This window comes from Ochlerotatus camptorhynchus, unplaced genomic scaffold (genome assembly GCF_037179485.1).
Source record: "Ochlerotatus camptorhynchus isolate MF236.1 unplaced genomic scaffold, CSIRO-AGI_Acam_v1.1 ptg000503l, whole genome shotgun sequence".
NCBI classification, from domain to species: Eukaryota; Metazoa; Arthropoda; class Insecta; order Diptera; family Culicidae; genus Ochlerotatus; species Ochlerotatus camptorhynchus.
In genome coordinates, this window is record NW_027040988.1 from 1,795,554 (window position 1) to 1,815,111 (window position 19,558).

A 19,558-nucleotide genomic window follows, 5' to 3' on the forward strand; every position below is an offset into this window, starting at 1 on the left:
ATACCGCGGCCGAAAATGTAGCAAAAACTGAAAAATAATAATACTTGAATCGGAATTTACCCGGTATATTGAAAATGACGTAACATCCGGAAGGTTTTGTTTCACCCGTTAAAATATTATGTAACACAAAAAAAAATTGATTTTTGAGCCCCCTCCCCTTGTCACGCACTTTTCCTATACGTATGGTGGTAAAAACATTTCCAGACTACCCCCACCCCCTATTGCGTTACGTAATGTTTGGATGGGCTCTTATAACCAGGAAGAATATAACTTTCAAATTATATAATATATTATGTTGTTCAACCGGAAACGATCAGCAATTAGCTTATTCAATTTTTATTCAATTTGTAAATATTCCATTGGCAAATTGCATGCTTAGTTCAAGCATTGTTGGCAAAATATTAAATCCATTTATTTGCATTCCAAATATACATTGACTCATATCTCAGACAACCAGAATGCATATAGCAAAGCTGTGCTTTATTATATACAAGCAAATATATCTACAAACAAATCATATATAATGCAAAAATATGGCTTATATACCTAGTGGAGGCAATATACGTGCAAATTTTAAATTACTCTGTAAGCGATTCAATTTGATATCATATTGACTTTATCTGTGACAACAAATTCAGTTTGACAAGTCTTCGGGTTTATCTGATTTAATTTGCACTATTATAAGAAGAAAAATTAGTACATCGTATAAGTTTGCAGTATATAGATGAAACTTAAACATCATGCGATGAAATTCATTGTTATATGCGCTTTTATACGAATCTTTAGCATTTTACGATTCTATCTGTGCATTGTTATACGACTTCTGGTTGTCTGGGATAACCTTATTCAAAAATCTCCATACATATTTGTTTTTTATTGAAAATCGTGCGACAGCCCCTTGAACGATTAACATTAAATCATGATATGCAAGCGTGACGTTCACATACATAATATTGCTCAAGTACAGTTGATTCTTACCTCTTTTAATGAGAGTAAACAAAACTGTTGAATGGTAATAAGTCGTCAAACGATACATTAAATATTGCATTCTAAAATAAAACGGTGCAAAGCAAAATAAACTCAATTTATTTTTGGACTTCTGCCCGAATTTTTAATTTATTTTCTCCACTGAACATTGACTACCCACACAACCAAAACGTATGTATATCAAAGTTGTGTTTTATGACGTAAAAAAGCTGATACCTACAAAATTGGACGTGCAAAATTACTTTGCAAGCTATTCAATTTGACATCATATACAACTTAATATGTAATAACAAATTCAGTTTGACAGTTACAAGTTGATCCAATTTGGGGCTGGGATGTGCCTATGCACCTCTCTTTAGCTCAGCTAGCCGGCGTTGGTAGCTCGCTGATAGTCTCTCCACTTTCTCTGCAGCTCCGACAGTATTTGAGCGACTGTCCTGCTAACGGCAATTCAGGTGCAAGTGCTCTCAATTTCGTCTACGACATTATCCACGCTAAGGGTAGGCATCTCCTTTCGCACTGCTTCAAATATAGGACCAATTCAAATACCACATTTCCACATTCCGCGCAGAGGGGTGAGGTTGCGTGTCCGAACCAATGAAGGTACTGCGTGAATCAACCATGACCAGATAGGAATTGCGTTAGGTGGAATTTTACCTCACCATGGTTTCTGGTGACTCAGGTTGAGAGAACAGCCTATGAATCCATCTACCGTTTTCTGCCGTTTCCCACTTCTGCTGCCATCGACTCCACTCTCATTATTTTCCGTACTCCTCTGATTTCCTTCTGCTCGTAGCACTCGCTTTCCCAATGCCGATAGGGATCATTCCGGCGATGACGCATACTGCTTCCGACGAGATGGTTCTGTACGCACTTACGACTCGCATCCGCATGGGCATGAACCGGTACGTACTACAGTCAACTTTCGCTCGTTGGGCTAAACCTGTAGCCCACTTAGTAAAAGACTTTCGTTAGTTGGGCTGAGCTGTCGAGCTGAAAATTGGTTGAGGGATACACCGACTGTTTATTATAATCGCAATCCTTTAGCAACTATCCATATTGTTCATACACGAGCCCCTGAGAAGAGTCCCTTCAACTTGTTTGGACACATTTCAACGGGTGTCGTTGGACCTCTGCTCTGCGCCATCATTCCCTTAAAACAGTTTGCTTTTCTCAGCTTTATCTCCCGGATTAGTGCGGCCCTGGCCGCTCGGAACACCATCCTACGCTTCTACCTGTCTGCTTTAGATCTTGCTCTCTGAACGCGTCTTCTGGCACTGAGACAGCTAGAACGGAGGGTGCTGAGTGCCTCGTTCCACCAGTAAGCCGGGCGCCGTCTGTTCTTTGGTTCCAGTTTCCTCGGTATGGTTGTGTCACATGCCCTCACTAACGTTTCTGTTAACTCATCCGCGTTCAGATCCGCGGGGCTGCTGTTCACTCGGACTGATTTAGCGTCGTCTTCCACCTCCGCTCGCAAGTTATCCGTTTTGCTACAGAATTCCGTTGGCCGATGCTATACTGGATCGCCTGATGGTCGCTATGGGTGTACCCCTCGTACACTCTCCAGTTCATGTTTGCTACCAGCGACGAACTGCAGAAAGTGACGTTGATTATTCACTGCCGTCTCTGTGAAATGCTGATGGTACCTTCGTTGGACAGCCTAACTTCCAGCTGGCTTCCAGTAGGCTGTACCCTTTTGCGTTGGTACATCTGCATGCCCACTCTACTGCCATTGAAGCATTGAAGTCTCCACCGATGGCTATCGGTCTTCGTCCGATCAGCTCTTCGGTAAGCCCATCCAGCATCTGATGAAACTGCTCTATCGTCCACCTAGGGGGTGCGTAGCAACTGCATATGGCGATTGCGTTAATTTTGGCGATCACGAAAACTTCATATGAACTCGCAACAACTTCTCGAATGGGGTATCTGCCCATAACTTGTATTGCCGCCATACTAGCTCTATCCGCAACCCAGTTACCGTCATCGGGAGGAACTCGTTGGGGTTTCGCAATGATTGCAACGTCGCACTTTGTTTTCGTTATCGACTGCCACAGCAGTTGCTGTGCAGTGTCCCAATGATTTTATTTGGGTTACCTCCATTACCGTTGGCCTGCCGTCGCCTTTTTGTATGTTGGCCATTTGAAGCCTCCCGTCATATGGTCGTTTCCGTCCTTCTTTTTGCAGAGCATGTACCTCGGTTGCATCATGCAGTCTTCTGCAATGTAAATCTTATCACCGCATTTCCTGCACAGATCAGATCTGTCAGGGCCTTTGCAGTTCCTCGCCTGCTGTGTGTGTGTTACGAAGTGTGAGAGGCGTTATATTTTTGGAATCGGTTGACTGATTCCAGAGATGTGCCGGAACATTTTCCGCTGAATATGGGCCTTAAGAGTAGATGTGACCTGAAACGTGCCAACATGCGACACATCAAAACACATGAGAATTCGAAAACTAGATCAACGATGGTCACATTGAGTGTTCAGGACCCTGTTGGCCACACCCGGACATGTTCTGAGTACCCCCGAGGAAGTGTCTAGTTTCTGACTTGGGCCGAAACGTATCATGCGACACCTCAAATCACTTGCGGTTCAAAACCTAGTTCAATGGTAGTTACATCAATGCTCTGGACCACATTGGTCACATCTGGACATGTTCCGGATACCAGTGGCCAGTTACTGAATCGGACCAAAACCCATCATGCGACACCTCAAACCACATTAGAATCCAAAAATAAATTCAATTGTGGTTTTATCAAGTGCCCAGGACCACATTGGACACATCCAGACATGTTTCGGATACTCCCGGAGAAGTGATCAGTAGGGTGCCCACTGCTCTTTCAATGCGTATTGAGGTCCAACAACTGTGCAAAATTGGAACAAATTTGGTTATAATCTCGTATCCGGGAAAATTTAAATTTTGTATGGAAAAAATGTATGGGAATCGGAACGATCCTATTCATTTGCTTACCAAAAATCAAAATTTTGCTAAAATTTCCCCAAATCTTGGATTTAGATTAAGAATACAAAACAACTTTATCCAAGACTGCAAATCGATTTGATATTTGTACATAAAGTTACTAATTCATCAACATACCTCAAATCATCATGCGACACCTCAAATCACATGAGAATTCAATCGAAGTATATTAAGTGCCCAGAACAACATTACCCTACCCGGACATGTTCCGAGTAGTTTCCATTTTCTGATGTGGTCAAATTTCATAATTTCTTTTAGCAACTGATAGAAAAGCGTTTGCGGTTCCTACAGATACGTAAAACACAGTACATTGGTATTTAGGCGAAAAGCTGTTCTCATTTTTGCGTCACAAAAAAGAAAAGAGAAATAATCGCTACTTAATTTGTACTTTCAATGAAAAAACATCTTGGTGTGAATTCAAATGTTGTGATTTAACTACCCTATGCGTGTGAACTCTATTCCTACTTTATCAATTAAATCGAGTTTAATCAACTGACTGAAAAGTGTGTAACAAAATGAGCATGCCAGCCCTCCACACAAGTACTTGGTCTACAATTTAGCAAACTAAAATCACATCAAAATTCAAATACATGATCATTTGCCAGGCATGGAAAATCATTGGCATTCATTTCATACATTCATTTACATTCATTTGCCTCTAACTTTTTTCATCAACAGAATTCCGATATGTAATGTGATGTATAGAGCTTTTGTAGGTTTTGTTATCAACTACAAGTTTTGCTCATAACTCAAATCTGTATCTCTTATGCATCACGAACTAAAGCGGGCAGAACTTGTTACTGTTTTTCAGTGAATGTTAAATACATTCACTGCAAAACAGTAGTGGCTTCTGTTCGCTCTGCTTCGTCATGCATAACAGATATGGATTTGACTTGTTTACAAAAGTTGTAGCTAATAATAAAACCTACAAAAGCTCTTTACATCATTTTGCGGAATACTGTTGAAAGTTAGAGGCAAATGAATGTAAATGAATGCACAAAATGAATGCAAATGATTTTTCATGTCTGTCATTTGCACCGGCTATGTTTCAAGTGCTCCGAATCCAAAAACTCCTCCATGATTCAAAAAGTATTGCATGAAAATTTGAACACATTCCCACATATCAGTCAGAAATTATCTTACGTCTCTTACCTAAATGCGAACTTGAGCAATTTTTTGTCGGAATTTAGATAAGTAAGAAGGATTAAATCTCACCATAGGTGAATAAATTCAGGTTTTATTGTTACTATTATTATAGTCACTTTAACAGCCTTGTGTCATTCGTGACTTGTCCGGAGACGAGATTTGAACTCGTGACTGTGGATGTTAAAACTACTACGTGGGCACCGTCCCGTTTTTACCTAGTAAATTAAGAGAAACTTTAACTATATGTACTTTAATTTAAATGTGCACCCTTTATATAGATCAATAGAATAAAAATTCTTACTAAATATTATCCTATCTTACATTTCAGAAAGCGTCGATAAACAATCACAGCAGCAGCAATCCAGTATTCAATACATATCGAGCGATAAACCATCACCTCTGATAAGGCCTGGTGATGATAAAGTTACTCCAATAGTACCTGGTGACAACTATTCGTACGTTCAGATTACTGACGTAAGTAGCTCCTAACATAAAATAATAGTGCTAATCCCGTATAACCCAATGATTTTTTTCCTCCCATCTGGCATGCTAACCTATCAACCGACCAAAAAAAATCCTACCGCATCTCCATTCATATAACACGATCCGTGCCCCGTAACTAATTGCTAAAACACGCTGCAGCCGGGTGACATCAAGTTTAAATATAACTTTTATAACTTGAAGGTGCCCGATTACAACTACCCGGTCGTCGAGGAACCTGGTTCGATAATCGGCGGACGGCGAGACTCGACCTCTAGTCTGAAAAAGCGGAACGCTCTCGACACGCCACCCATGAAGGAGGCCACGCTCATCAAGACTCGATTGCGCTGCAGGTAACTTCTATAAACAGACCTTGAAATCGTGTAGATGTATGTTCACCATCTTTACCCAACAGGTATTGCCAAGAATTCTACAATGACGATCGCAACTACAAAGGCTCGTGCGATTATGCGCCAGACTGCTTCAGGACCACCATCGAGAACATGTCCGGAATGTTGTGCGCTCAGTGTATGCTGTACCACTGTATGAAAGACTCCGAAGGTGAAACGGCTTCTCATCCTTGCTCCTGTTCGGTGGAAGCTGGCTGCACAAAGCGGTAGGCTATCTTGATTTTCATGTCAATTGCAACTTTTACAACGCCACAATCATACATTTTAGGTGGATCGGTTTGGCTTTGCTGTCGCTGCTGGTGCCCTGTCTTTGGTGCTATCCACCGATGCGGGCGTGCCACTGGATGTGCGTATCGTGTCGGCTGTGCGGTGGGAAACATAAACCACAAATTTGACATCCGATCAAAATCATCAACCTGACAAGTATTAATCGGCTTGACTGGTAAGTGAACACGTGTGTTTTACAGTGATATTGGACTCTATCCTAACTGAAGTTGCTTTTCGAAAGGCGTATTGTTTCTGTTATTCTCTTCTGATTTGAGGACACAATCGCGGGGCAGCTATGAATCATTTCGTTAGTATATAGTAGACACTTGATGTGGAACAACATTTGTATTATAGAATGGTTTTTAATAAAGGCTATTTCGTTCCCTTTCTTTTTGTTTGAATTTATTTGCAGATGTTTATATGTTATTTTTGATGATTATGGTATGTTTTAGGCAAAATATGAATGAACACAAACTTTATACCAAGATATTTCACAGCTGTGGTCATGTTTATAACACATGGCGTTTTGAAGCCACCGAGGTTTAAGGGGGATTTCCGGTTCAATTGACCTAAACTTTGGATTTTTTTCTCCAGGGAACTGCTAAGAGTTAGAGACCTGAGTTTTTTGTCAAATCTTTATTCATTATTGCTCTACAACTGGGATTTTTTTCAAGTCCAAAAATCCAAAATGGCGTCCAATATGCGGGCTGCCCGGCGGGTACTTCCCAAAACTGCGAGCAGCCTAGAGGTCGCAAATTGTCACCTAGAAAGAAAATCGGCTCAGTTTCTTGAAGAGTATAGTTCAGAGAATGGAATGAACTAGAATCTTTGAAAAGAAAAATCTCAAAATTTGACAAAATGGCGGGCATTTGAAAAAAAATCGTTTTTTTCGGTCGATTTTTTGACTTTGACAGGCTGTGAAAAATCGAAAATTGCACATTTCTCCTTGAGTCTATAGTTCATTCCATGAAGAAAAGTGTTTTCAATAAAGGAAGCAAAGAACGAAGTCAATTGGTTGAACCGTTCAAAAGCTAGAGTGCTCGCAGTTTTGAAAAATGTAGTTTCGAGAAAAACGCGTTTAAAGTTTGCGAAACATTTTTTCTTATACCTGCGCGACCCATACCGCTCGGGAGGTCGGTGCACTCAAAGGCCTGTAGCGACGTAAATATTTGCCGGATCGAAATATCCTTTTACCCACATATTCTAGACATGTTTAGCTTTGATTTCATGTATCGATTTTTTGAAAATATTGAACCGGAAATCCCCCTTAATACATCTTTGATATTAAATTTCGTGTTTGAATATATTTTGCATAAAATGAAATTATTCCATTACAAAATTTTCTGTGAAACTTATGCTGTGAATTTCTCTGACGAGTTGAAAAATGTACACCTATCTGTCCCACTGTGAACAACTTCTCAGTTGCTGCTGAGAAACAACTCCAGCTGATCGCCAACGATACGTCATCTACTGAAGCTAACGTACTCTGGTAAAGGTCTCCTCGTTGAATTGAAGTAGATAGGAAGGCCTCTCTGTTGGCAGTTATCGTACCTGTTATTGGAGAAGACGAAACATCATTTTTAGTTGGTCTTCCGACCAAGCAACATGCATCGGAATGATAGTTTTTTAACGTTAACCGTTGTATGCATATCTTTTATTAAAAAAAATCTCATTTTACTCTATAGTTTTTCAATACCAAATTATCATAATATGTGTCACGAAAAGGTACAAATAGGGCAAGGCGTTGCAAGTTGATTAGTACATTATATAATTTATTTGTTTGTAAATAGCAACAGAACTGAGAATGATAGCTTAAATTTTCCAAAAAAAAAAGTGTCAATGTGCCTACGACGTTATCGAGGTATCATCCAAATAATTTAAAGATTAATTTTACCATTTGGGTAATCGTTTGGATCTTGTAATATTTTACGATGTTTTATTTGGATAACAGACTATAACTTTTGAATAATTTCTTATACATATTAAAAATTGGAGCAGTGGGACAGATATGCGTCCATTTTTGCAATGGGACAAAACGATTTCACATTTTTTTTTTCTAGAATAAACAGCATGTTTTAATATAATATTTTAAAAATATGTATTGATTTATAACGTTAAGCATCATAACCTCAAAAAATTTAAAATTTTACATGGGACATTTATGCTTCCACCGGCAGATAAGTTTATGTGTGGTGGAGTCATAGCTGAGATTTGGCATTGTCATTAAACAAATTCACGCGATATTTATTTGCAAAGCCTCTCCTTCGCCAAAATCTCATTCATTCTTCGTCAATCAAAGATATTCTCCAAACTAAAGGCTTTTTTATTCACAATATTGTTTTCCGTGCAGTTCAGAAGGGAGCGGGTCATTTCGCTGAAGGACATTATGCCGCCAAACATTTTGCCGAATGGGTCATTTCGCCGAAAGACGTTTCACCGCCGGTCATTTCGTCCAAGAACATTGCGCCGCCAATATAATCCTTGCACAGTAATTCCAAGATCTATACTGCCCATAAAAGCATAACTGTCCCATATGAATAGGAACTCAAGCAAAGATGGAACAATTATACTTTTATGGGCAGTATCATTCACCACGAGGAACCATGAATTGAAAGTTTTATGAGATTTGTTTTTGCTTCTTTTAAATATGTTTATGTTATGTTAACTTTCTAATATGTTTCCGTTTTAACAGGAAATAAACACCTTGTTTACAGTTTATCTGAAGACTGACCACTCAGCTTTAAGGTGATTCCTTGTAGAGTCCAAAAATGGCCGCTACAAAGGCTATACATGTACTTCCACTTCGAATTTTCAATTGCTCAAATCTCGGAAATCAGTGCCCAATTTCACCTGAAATTGCTACTTCATGTATGCTGCAGTGACACAGATAGAGGAAATGGCTCTAATGTTGGCCTATGGACCTAAGATTGGGTCCATCGCTAAAAATCGGCTACATATTTATCAATTTTATCTAGATGATAGCGTCATTGGGACGGTACTAATGGATATTTTTGGTCGCTATTGTAAATTTATGTATGGGCCCAAATTAGGGGCATTTAGGCCAACATTACATCTATTTCTCCTATAACAATTCTTCCGCTTCAGGACAACAATTACCATCTAGAACTTCTTTAAAATAAAGCTATCTGTCAAAACAAATGCTGACCGTTTTGGCTATTTACTTACTAAATTCATCAACTCATATGACATATGGTCTCTTCTCAAGGGCGTAGCCAGGTTTCGAGTTAGGGAGGGATGAAACAAAAAAAAAATTCTATGGAAAATTTGGCCAAATGCCATTTCACCGAAAGCCTATGTGTTGCTGAGTTTAGGGGGGCAGTTGCCTCCCTCTGGCTACGCCTATGTCTCTTCTCCTTAAAATTATAAACTTCAAATCAGACCTAATACTAATTCGTTTGTATATTGAGTACTATTTCCCTAATAATCTCAATATATTTCGTTCTAATTATTATCATTTATCAATATTATTGTTCAATAATTCAAAGCTACGACTGTTCATTCTTCTATACATGTTCACACTTCGTTGGCTTCTGAGCGCGGTGTAGCGCGGTGTATGCGACCGCGTGATGATGGTGCTTCGGCAGGATGGGTTAACTTGCTTGCGGTTTCTTGCTTTGCGAGACTCAGGGCGCTCCGCCATGCTGAAGAAACTTAAGGATTCCTCTTCTTCACAGGACCTTCTGCGTTTCCTACTACGAGGATTGAAAGCCACGTCTGGGAAACACAGAAAGTTTTCATCGTCATCTGAGCCCTCTGCCGGACCGATCTCTGCTCAAATAGGCATTGCCACTTTAAATCTGGCCCGATTGGTGTGGTCCTCACCATCTTCGGTTGATTTCTGTGTGCTTTTATGTGCGATCTGCCGATGGAAATCAAAAACACATTATTAGAAAAACGTCTTACAAAGATTACCTCAATACATTTTTCAATTTCTGTTTGATTGGGATGTTTGTAATAGATTTTATCTCCTAAAACTTGGAAATTTGATCTTCCGGAGGCGTACTGCATTCTGCGACCATATTTTATTGCTTACTGTAGGTTTATCCAAACAATTTTTGAATTGTCTCTTTGGGTGTAAAAGGTCCACAAGAGTCTTAATCCCTACCCTTTGGTTCAGTGAGGGTTAGGGCGCGTTCTGCCAGGTTGGCAGATCCCATGTGTGAGTAAGTGATGAACATTGTTATGTGCAATTCACTTTAAAAGGTGCGTTTCATATTTCATCACATGTAGTTGCAAAGAGCCTAAACGAAATGTAGCGCTTGCGAAGATCACTTGAAGATACGATATGACGGAACATTGATACAAATGGTATAAAACACAAGTAAATTTTTTCAGAAATAAGTTAAGATAAAATATTGAAAAATGTGTTAATTGTCAGTGAACAAATGTAATGTTCCATTGAAATGCTTTAAATCGTGTTAAATTTAAATGTTCCCTTATTTCACATCCGTTGAACCATTATGAACGGCCATTCCTTAGTGGTTATATCACAGCATTGCTAATAATGTATATATCAATATCTTTTTCGGTACCATCATAGAGGTAACTCTAAGACTAGAAGGTCCCGAAATAACGTGCCCAACTTTTTGGCTCAGCTCTGGTACTCTCTTCGGTCCCAAGCTAATCGATGCACCCCTCGAAACATAGGAAAAACCAATAACCCCTCATTTTATCTGTCAAACTTTCATAGCGAATCAAAACAAACATTGCGTAGTACTAGAATTTTGACTAGAATGGGATACGTTAATCGTTTGCTTGGGACCAATAGGCTAGTCAAGTAGTGAGCCAATTTAAAATAGTTAGTTTCGTATTGATTGTTGGTACCATGGAGTCGACAAAGTAAAAGTATAAGGAACAACTAGGAACTCAAGATCATCATACTAAAAATGTGGACGTCAATATATCGAGGATCACATCAGAAATGACATGGAAGACTTTCAGGAACTAGCAGTGATGCAGAGAAGGACAACGAGCTCACAAATAGACACGACAATTGGACAGAAGAGTGAAGAAACAGCGAAAGTTGGTGAGATCGTTTTAAATTATTGCTCAAATTCATACAAACATTGCTTATACTAAATACGCGCCAGAATTAAAAAAAAAAAGTTTTTTTTTTATTCTGGAAGTGTGAATGCATTACATGTATCCAATAGATATATCGATGTGTTCATGCGGGGCTTCATATACAAACCTCAGAGTGTACTTCATACACGTATATGTATATGAGGCATTCTTGAAATGGGTCATATAGCGCCAAATTGGTTGAAAGTGGAAAATTTATAGAGGAAATCAGGTGATGCTAGCTTTACGTAAGAGTCTGACGAAAGTTGGACGTCTGTTCTCTGTGATAAAAGCTACTGCATTAAAAGAAGGACCAGCAGGTAGCCAAAATCTGGAAAAATCAGTAAATAATTTACTAATTACTCTCTTAGCATCTGTTCCATATCACATAATAAAAATCTCAAGCCACTTAGTGTAACCAACCTAGTGTAAAAATTCCTATTCGACTTAAGCGCCACTAACGGCGATTTCCCCACTTAAAAACCCGCTTTGACAACCTGATGGTGCTGGCGTTGCACAATTTACACTAGACACTAAGTGTTGATAGCGCCAAGTGTCAATTTTTAACAGAAATTTTATCGATACTAGCGCCAAATTGGTTGAAAGTGGAACATTTATAGAGCAAATCAGGAGATGCTGGCGCCACGAAACGGCGACGTTCCCACTTATCTTTACACAAATTTCTGACCGAAGTTGGACGTCTGTTCTCTGTGATAGTGTTCACTTCGTGCATGTTCGTACTTACCGTTTGATAGGAAGATTCAGACTTAACGTCAAATGACTCAGATATAACACTTTCAAGATTTACTATTCTTGTAAACAGCTTTGAGCTCACTTAAACACTCTTGGGTCATTTGTGGTGAAATTTGAACTCGTGACTTTAGTGTGATGGATGTCAACCACTACAACGTGGTGGCCCCCAACTCTGTAAAACATCAAGGTGGAGTTCAAGCATTTTACAGAACTTAAGATACTTTACGTCTCATATGATGTGGTTTAGTTCCCACAAAGCTCTACGGATTCGTATAATAAATCAAGACATCGCAAAAGAATTCATTACGAATGTAGAACAACAAGAACTAGATATGGAACGTACGGAATCGAGTGATTATTAGGTGGAGTTCTTCTGAAGTTGGGAAGTAGATTTGGTCGAATTAGTCTGGGAAGACGCTACATGGATCCTGTTATGCTGATAATTACCCCAATAGTTATGCCTGCGTCAGCACTGGATTGTCCGACCTGGAGTCAAGCTTCATGAAATCCAAAAGAACTTTGTTTTTTTTTTAATAATTCGTTTATTTTTCCAGGCTCATTTGCTGTAGCTTTGCGGAGCCGATATTCATTGTTTAAATAACAAAATTACTTAAAACTAACGTTAGTAAAGCGGAGGCCGATTACTCGCGGCTATCTCGAGGTTAGGGGTAACAAATTGTAACAAATGGATGGCAGGGTAGGGATTGTGAACACAAGGTTTGGAGAGCAACGTGCTCTTGATCTCGAACTAGGCGACACTCTGATGAAAAAGACAAACATGGGGGTACACCGATGGGTAGCTAACAACTTGGGAGAACACAAGATGACACTAACTTCTAAATCATCAAATCTATCCGTTTTAAAAACACATAAATTAAATTCAAATAGTCAAGGTCTCGGCTCGCCAAGACATCTCTAACGGGTATCGCGGGTTGTTTTCCTCGGGCCCTGAGGGATGTGGATAACTCAGATCTGGCAACATGGTGTAAGGTACACGACCAAACAACATGCTCGATATCGTGATAACCACTGCCACACGCACATAAATTGCTGCCTGAGAGCCCAATTCGATAGAAGTGCGAGTCTAACGAGCAGTGATTGGACATAAGCCTTGATATAACGCGTATAAAGTCGCGGCTCATGTCCAACCCTTTGAACCATGGTTTGTTCGACACCTGTGGGAGAATAGAATGTAACCATCCTCCCAATTCACCATCATTCCATTTTTGTTGCCAACTGATGAGGACTTGCTGGCGAGCAATGGAGAAAAATTCGTTGAAGGCGATTTGTCGCTCAAAAATATCGCCTTCCATAGCGCCCACCTTAGCCAATGAGTCCGCTTTCTCATTACCCGGAATTGAGCAATGAGATGGGACCCAAGCTAAGGTGATAGTATAGGAGCAGTTAGATAAAGCACTCAGTTTAGTTCGTATTTCAGGCAGGAAATACGAGGAGTGCTTCATCGGCCTCATTGAACGAATAGCCTCCAATGAGCTAAGACTATCCGTAAAAATGAAATAATGGTCAGAAGGTAGTGAGGCAATTCGCTCTACTGCGTAAAATATAGCTGCGAGTTCCGCAACGTATACGGAGCATGGTTTCTGCAGTTTATAGGAGGCGCTATGAAATTGATTAAATACACCAAATCCAGTGGAAGCATTTATGGTTGACCCATCTGTGAAAAATCTTTTATCGTTACTTACATGGTGGTACTTGATTGCAAAAATTGAGGGAACAACCATCGACCGATGGTGATCTGGTATTCCATGGATTTCTTGCATCATGGTCAGATCAAAATTTACAGAGGAACTATAGAAGGCTTGAAAGCAATCACGATTGGAGATTAATGAAGAAGGACCAACCTCCAGCGTCATGTACTCATAGTACAAACTCATGAATCTTGTTTGAGGATTTTGGTCGAGCAGCTTCTCAAAGTGTTCTATTACCAAAGGATTCAATACTTCACAACGGATGAGAAACCGGAAAGACAGCTCAGCGAAACGATCTGTCAGTGGGAGAACACCCGCGAGTACTTCGAGGCTCATCGTATGAGTCGAGTGCATGCAGCCTAGCGCAATACGAAGGCAACGGTATTGAATCCGTTGCAGCTTAAGAATGTGTGTTTTGCTGCGGATTGGAAGCAAAAGCTGCCGTACTCTAAAACCGAAAGGATGGTTGTTCGGTACAACCTGATAAGATCTTCCGGGTGTGCTCCCCACCAAGTTCCGGTAATTGTACGAAGAAAATTGATTCTTTGTTGGCATTTTTGTTTTAGATACGCAATATGTTTTCCCCATGTGCATTTGGAATCGAACCAGACACCTAAATACTTGAAAGATATACTTTGAGTGATTGTTCTACCCTTTAGTTGAAGCTGTAACTGTGCAGGATGATGCTTCCTAGAAAAAAAACAACCAACTCAGTTTTCTCCGGAGAGAATTCGATACCCAGCTTCATAGTCCAAGTAGACAAATTGTCTAAGGTATCTTGCAATGGTCCTTGCAGGTCCGGTGCACTTGGCCCTATAACGGACACATCGCCGTCATCTGCAAGCTGCCTTAGCGAGCAATTTTCATCAAGACAACCATCAATGTCTTTTACGTAAAAATTATAAAGAAGGGGGCTTAAACATGAGCCCTGGGGGAGACCCATGTAACTAATTCGTGAAGTTGTCGAGTTTCCATGAGAAAAGCTCATATATTTCTCAGACAACAAGTTGCTCAAATAGTTGTTCATAATTGGTGAAAGCCCACTATCGTGGAGTTTAAACGAAAGGACAACGATACAAACAGAATCAAAAGCCCCCTTAATGTCCAAGAAAACTGAACCCATTTGCTGTTTTTGCGCATAGGCCAGTTGAATTTCAGTTGAAAGCAACGCAAGACAGTCGCTCGTTCCTTTGCCTCTCCGAAATCCAAATTGCGTATCTGAAAGTAAACCATTCGACTCGACCCATTTGTCTAGACGAAAAAGAATCATTTTCTCCAACAATTTCCGTATACAGGACAGCATCGCGATGGGACGGTACGAGTTATAATCCGACGCGGGTTTACCGGGTTTTCGAATGGCGATAACTCTTACTTGCCTCCAATCATCCGGAACAATGTTGTGCTCCAGAAATTGATTGAATAAGTTCAACAAGCGTCTCTTCGCGACGTCTGGGAGATTTTTGAGCAAGTTGAACTTGATTCTATCCATTCCTGGAGCTGAGTTGTTACATGAGAGGAGAGCAAGTGAGAATTCCACCATCGAAAACGGAGAATCTATTTCGTTACTACCCGACGGACTATCACGAACGTTGGTTTAAACCGACACCGAATCCGGGCAAACTTTCTGCGCGAAGCTGAATATCCAACTGTCTGAGTACTCCTTGTCTTCGTTGACCGGTGATGACGCGTTTCGCATTCTCCTGCCGACATTCCAGAGTGTTCTCATGGAAGTCTCTCTCGACAAACCATCGACGAACCGACGCCAGTAACCGCGTTTTTTGGCTTTAATCAAGCCCTTAAAAGTTTTCTCGAGGTCGGTGTACCGCTCGAAATCCTCGACCTTACCGTGTTTGCGGAAGCGTTTAAACGCGGCGGACTTCTCGCTGTTCGCGTCGGTGCAATCCTTATCCCACCACGGAGTGAGAGGTCGTTTGCGAACGAAAACACCCGGAACGCGTTTCGTCTGTGCTTGAAGAGCGCAGTCAACGATAAGTCGCGATAAAAAGGAGTACTCATCCAGCGGAGGGAGTATCTCAACCGAATCAGTACCACCGAGAACCGCGGACGCAAATTTTTGCCAGTCGATGTTTTTCGTGAGGTCGTAAGCGATGTCAACCGAGCGAGTGGAAGATGAAACATTGGTAATAGAAATTTTGATTGGCAAGTGGTCACTACCGTAGGGATCTTGAATTACTTTCCACGAGCAATCCAACGATAGTGAACTCGAACTGAGGGAGAGGTCTAATCTACTTTCTCTTGCTGGAGGTTTGGCCACTCGTGTTACTTCCCCAGTGTTTAGAATTGTCATATTGAAGTTATCGCAAAGGTCGTATATCAGGGTTGAGCGGTTGTCATCGTACAGTTCCCCCCAGCCTGTACCGTGGGAGTTAAAATCTCCTAATATCAACCGAGGCTCAGATAAAGCTGAGCAGATATCTGAGTGACCTTGGCGAGAAATCGCAGTTCTTGGAGGAAGATATACTGAGGCAATACTGAGGCTTTTACCTCGAATATTTACCTGACATGCGACAACTTCAATGCCTGTCACGGAAGGCAGATCGATTCTATGAAAGGAATGGAGCTTATTAATCCGAGAAGCACCCCTCCATACGAATCTGCTCGATCAAGGCGAATAATGTTAAAATCGTGGAAAGGGAGATCGGTGTCTGAAGAAAGCCATGTTTCACAAAGAGCAAATGCATCACAAAGTGAGTTGTGAACTAAAAATTTGAATGTGTCAAGTTGCGGTATAAGACTTCTACAGTTCCACTGAAGAACAGAGATCATATCCCCGACCTCATTCGGAAAATTATCCATCAAAGGATATGATCGATGCAAGGAAGAACCACCTAGAAGCTAGTTGCTTCAAAAGAGTTTTCACGAATGGAAGCACTAAATTAATAATGTTCCGAGTTGAGTCAGGGACGTTGAATATATTGAAGATGCTCTCCACAATTCCAGAAAACGTGAACATGGCATCATGTTCTTGCTGATTATTCAGCTGTTTTTCTGGCTGAAAAACTGGGATATCTGGGGTTTTAGATGATCCCGGAAGTGGCGGAAAGTCCTTGTTAAAATTACAAGATTTAAATCCCGGTGGTGGGGGTTTCGGTACATTTCCGCTACCTCTTAAATTTGTCAAGGTAGGTTGGGAGTCCATACGAGAGGTCTTACGCGGATTTTGAGTGACGTTTTTTTTAATCGCTTTCTCGTGTTGCCTTTAAAGACAAAGGGACTACCTTCACCAACCTCTGAGTCAGAGCCCTGATCATCATCTGGCAAAATGGAGTATGTGTTTTTGGTTTTTGGGGTGGTTTGGGAAGATGAAGCGGTGTTTTTTAAGAGTTCTGCAAGTGACCTCTTGGAGCGAGCTTGCAAAGACCGCTTAAGTTTTTCTCCCTGCTGTTTGTACTTCGGGCAATCAACCAAAGCATGCAGAGTATCCTTGCAGTAAACACATTTTGGGGTAGCCCGGCAAGGACCATCTGCATGCAGCTCGCCGCATTGATCGCAGCTCGGTTTGTTGGAGCAGAAGTCAGCGGTGTGACCAAGTTGCTTGCATTTTGAGCAGTTCATTACCCGCGGTACAAACAAGCGTACAGGCAGTCGAACCTTCCCAATTACGACGTAGTCAGGTAGCACCGATCCTGAAAAGGTCACACGGAACGAGTCTGACAGAGAGTACGTTTTTTTCGTGCCAATGAGAGACACTGATTGCATTTGGATGCAATCCAGTATCTTGACTTTCGGGAGGGCACGGTTTTTGAAAATGCCGAAGGATTCGACTTGCAGGAAATCCTCACAAGTCAGACTCGATTCGGTGACCACTCCTTCAATTTCTACGTCACAACTGGGGATGTAGACTCGATATTCCATCGTAAAAAGCTCATAGGCAACAATCCGGTTTGCCTGTTTCAGGTCATCAACGGTAACGCGCAATTTGTTTGGCGTCACCTTAAATATATCGGTTACGGCCGAAAAATGTTTTGTCAGATCCTTCGAAATCCGAGAAATATTCAAAGGTTTTTGTTTGGGCCGGAAAAAAACAACCCACGGACCTTTTGAGCCACTTGGGTAAGCTTTATGGCGGGGGGTCGCAGAAATTTTTAAGGGAACGGTTGGAGTAGGGGGAACAGGTGGACGAGGGGGCGATGGTGGAGATGGGGGGGCAGGGGGTGCAGGAGGCTGTTGTTTAGACATCACCTTTGGGTAAGCTCCAGTGCTCGTTTTGGGGTCCGAAGTAGAGTCCCCTGAGGTATCCATTTTCTCTTCAGTGAGAAGCAGATTTTCGAATGATGGAGATTCAACAGACTCATCATCGGAGATATCTGCTAGCGAAATACCCCCGCCATCATTTGTTTCATCCATTGCGGGGTCTTAAGTACCTCCGCAACAGATTTCGACATAAACAAAAAAAATATGCGTAAGGAAAACAAAAAAAAAATAAAAAATAAAATAATAATAAAAAAAAAATAAGAAAAAAAAATTATCCAGAAATATAATATAACACCCTAATAGGCCTTTTTAATAGAAACTAAACGATCGATTCAACCTCTGGTGATGAATAGAAGAACGTCAAAAAGAGTGTTGTGAGCAAAAATGTTTGCCTTGAGACATAGGAAACGGAACACTTTTTTACATTTCCTGATAAATTGATTCATCTGAGATGCTCCAAAACTTAATCTACAGTTGAAAAATTCAATTCTGTAACGTTTTTGCAAAGATCCTGCTGGTGTACAGGAATATTTTTGTTGCGAAAAATGGAAAATTAGAACAGTGCCTTAGTGATTATGATCTTCCGGATGTGTGTGTGTGGATAGTTAAGGTACAAATCAGTTCAGATCTGTGGAAAATCGTACAATAAGACAATTACCGATAGAAATTGGCAAGATGTTGAATGAAAAATGCTTTAATTTGCGCTGTGAAAAATAGTTCTTCTGATGTAAACAAACGGTTTGGTTGACGTTTCTTCTCGAAATCGCGTGGCTCACTCTACGTTGATGGTGCATTAAAAAGGCGTATAAACAAATACCATAAACGAACTGTATCATGGCGATAACGGAGCTTCTGGTAGACAAAAACAATTATAGAACCTGACAAATGTTCAAACAAGTGCTTGGTAGGGGAAATGGCACTAATGTTGGCCCATGGATCTAAGATTGGGCCCATCGCTTAAAATTAGGGAATTTAGGCCGACATTACATCCATTTCACCTATAACTTATAAATACACAAGTATTAAGTAAAGCGGAGAAATGGTTTCATCTAAAATTACTAAAATATTGCAGTAATGAATGCAATACTTGTAGTTCACTGGCTGTGGGAACAATAATGTTTATTTACTTTGCTTGTTTGGTACTCCGCTTGACAGTTCGATTGGTACTTCTGGCTTCTCCCTAGGCGAGACTGTTATTATAACATTGACTCTGCTTAAGCTGTGTTCTATTTGGTGAATTTTCACTTAAATTTGACACTTTGGAAACAAATTACGATGTTTGAAAATCCCTCTATTGTTGACTCGCTTGTTGATCTTTGATTTTCAAGGAGGTGTTTGCTAAAATTGATTCCTGGCCCGTCAGAAATAAGTCTTGTTCAATAGCATTTATTTGAAAAATTTTCATCCCTCAAATTTAAGTGAAAATTCACCAAATGGAACACAGCCTTAGTATTCTTCTTTGCTTCTATGGCCTTGAATAGGGGGACGACAGTTACTCAAATTAAAAGTCACTCGAAGTAAACACAAAATTGC

The 19,558-nt window shown here is 40.6% G+C and overlaps 1 protein-coding gene across 4 annotated transcripts in view; it reads left to right on the forward strand.

Moving 5' to 3' along the window:
* Window positions 1-19,558, forward strand: part of Spred (Sprouty-related protein with EVH-1 domain) — a 63,877-nt gene that overhangs the window by 41,420 nt on the left and 2,899 nt on the right. For 3 of the 4 annotated variants that reach the window (XM_065235800.1, XM_065235802.1, XM_065235803.1), the window contains exons 6-9: window positions 5,438-5,583; window positions 5,752-5,942; window positions 6,005-6,205; window positions 6,268-6,441. In XM_065235800.1, the coding sequence (XP_065091872.1) occupies window positions 5,438-5,583; window positions 5,752-5,942; window positions 6,005-6,205; window positions 6,268-6,394 (665 nt within the window). In that variant the 3' untranslated portion in view covers window positions 6,395-6,441. The remainder of the gene's footprint in view (window positions 1-5,437; window positions 5,584-5,751; window positions 5,943-6,004; window positions 6,206-6,267; window positions 6,442-19,558) is intronic. The other variant, XM_065235801.1, reaches the window with a different exon arrangement.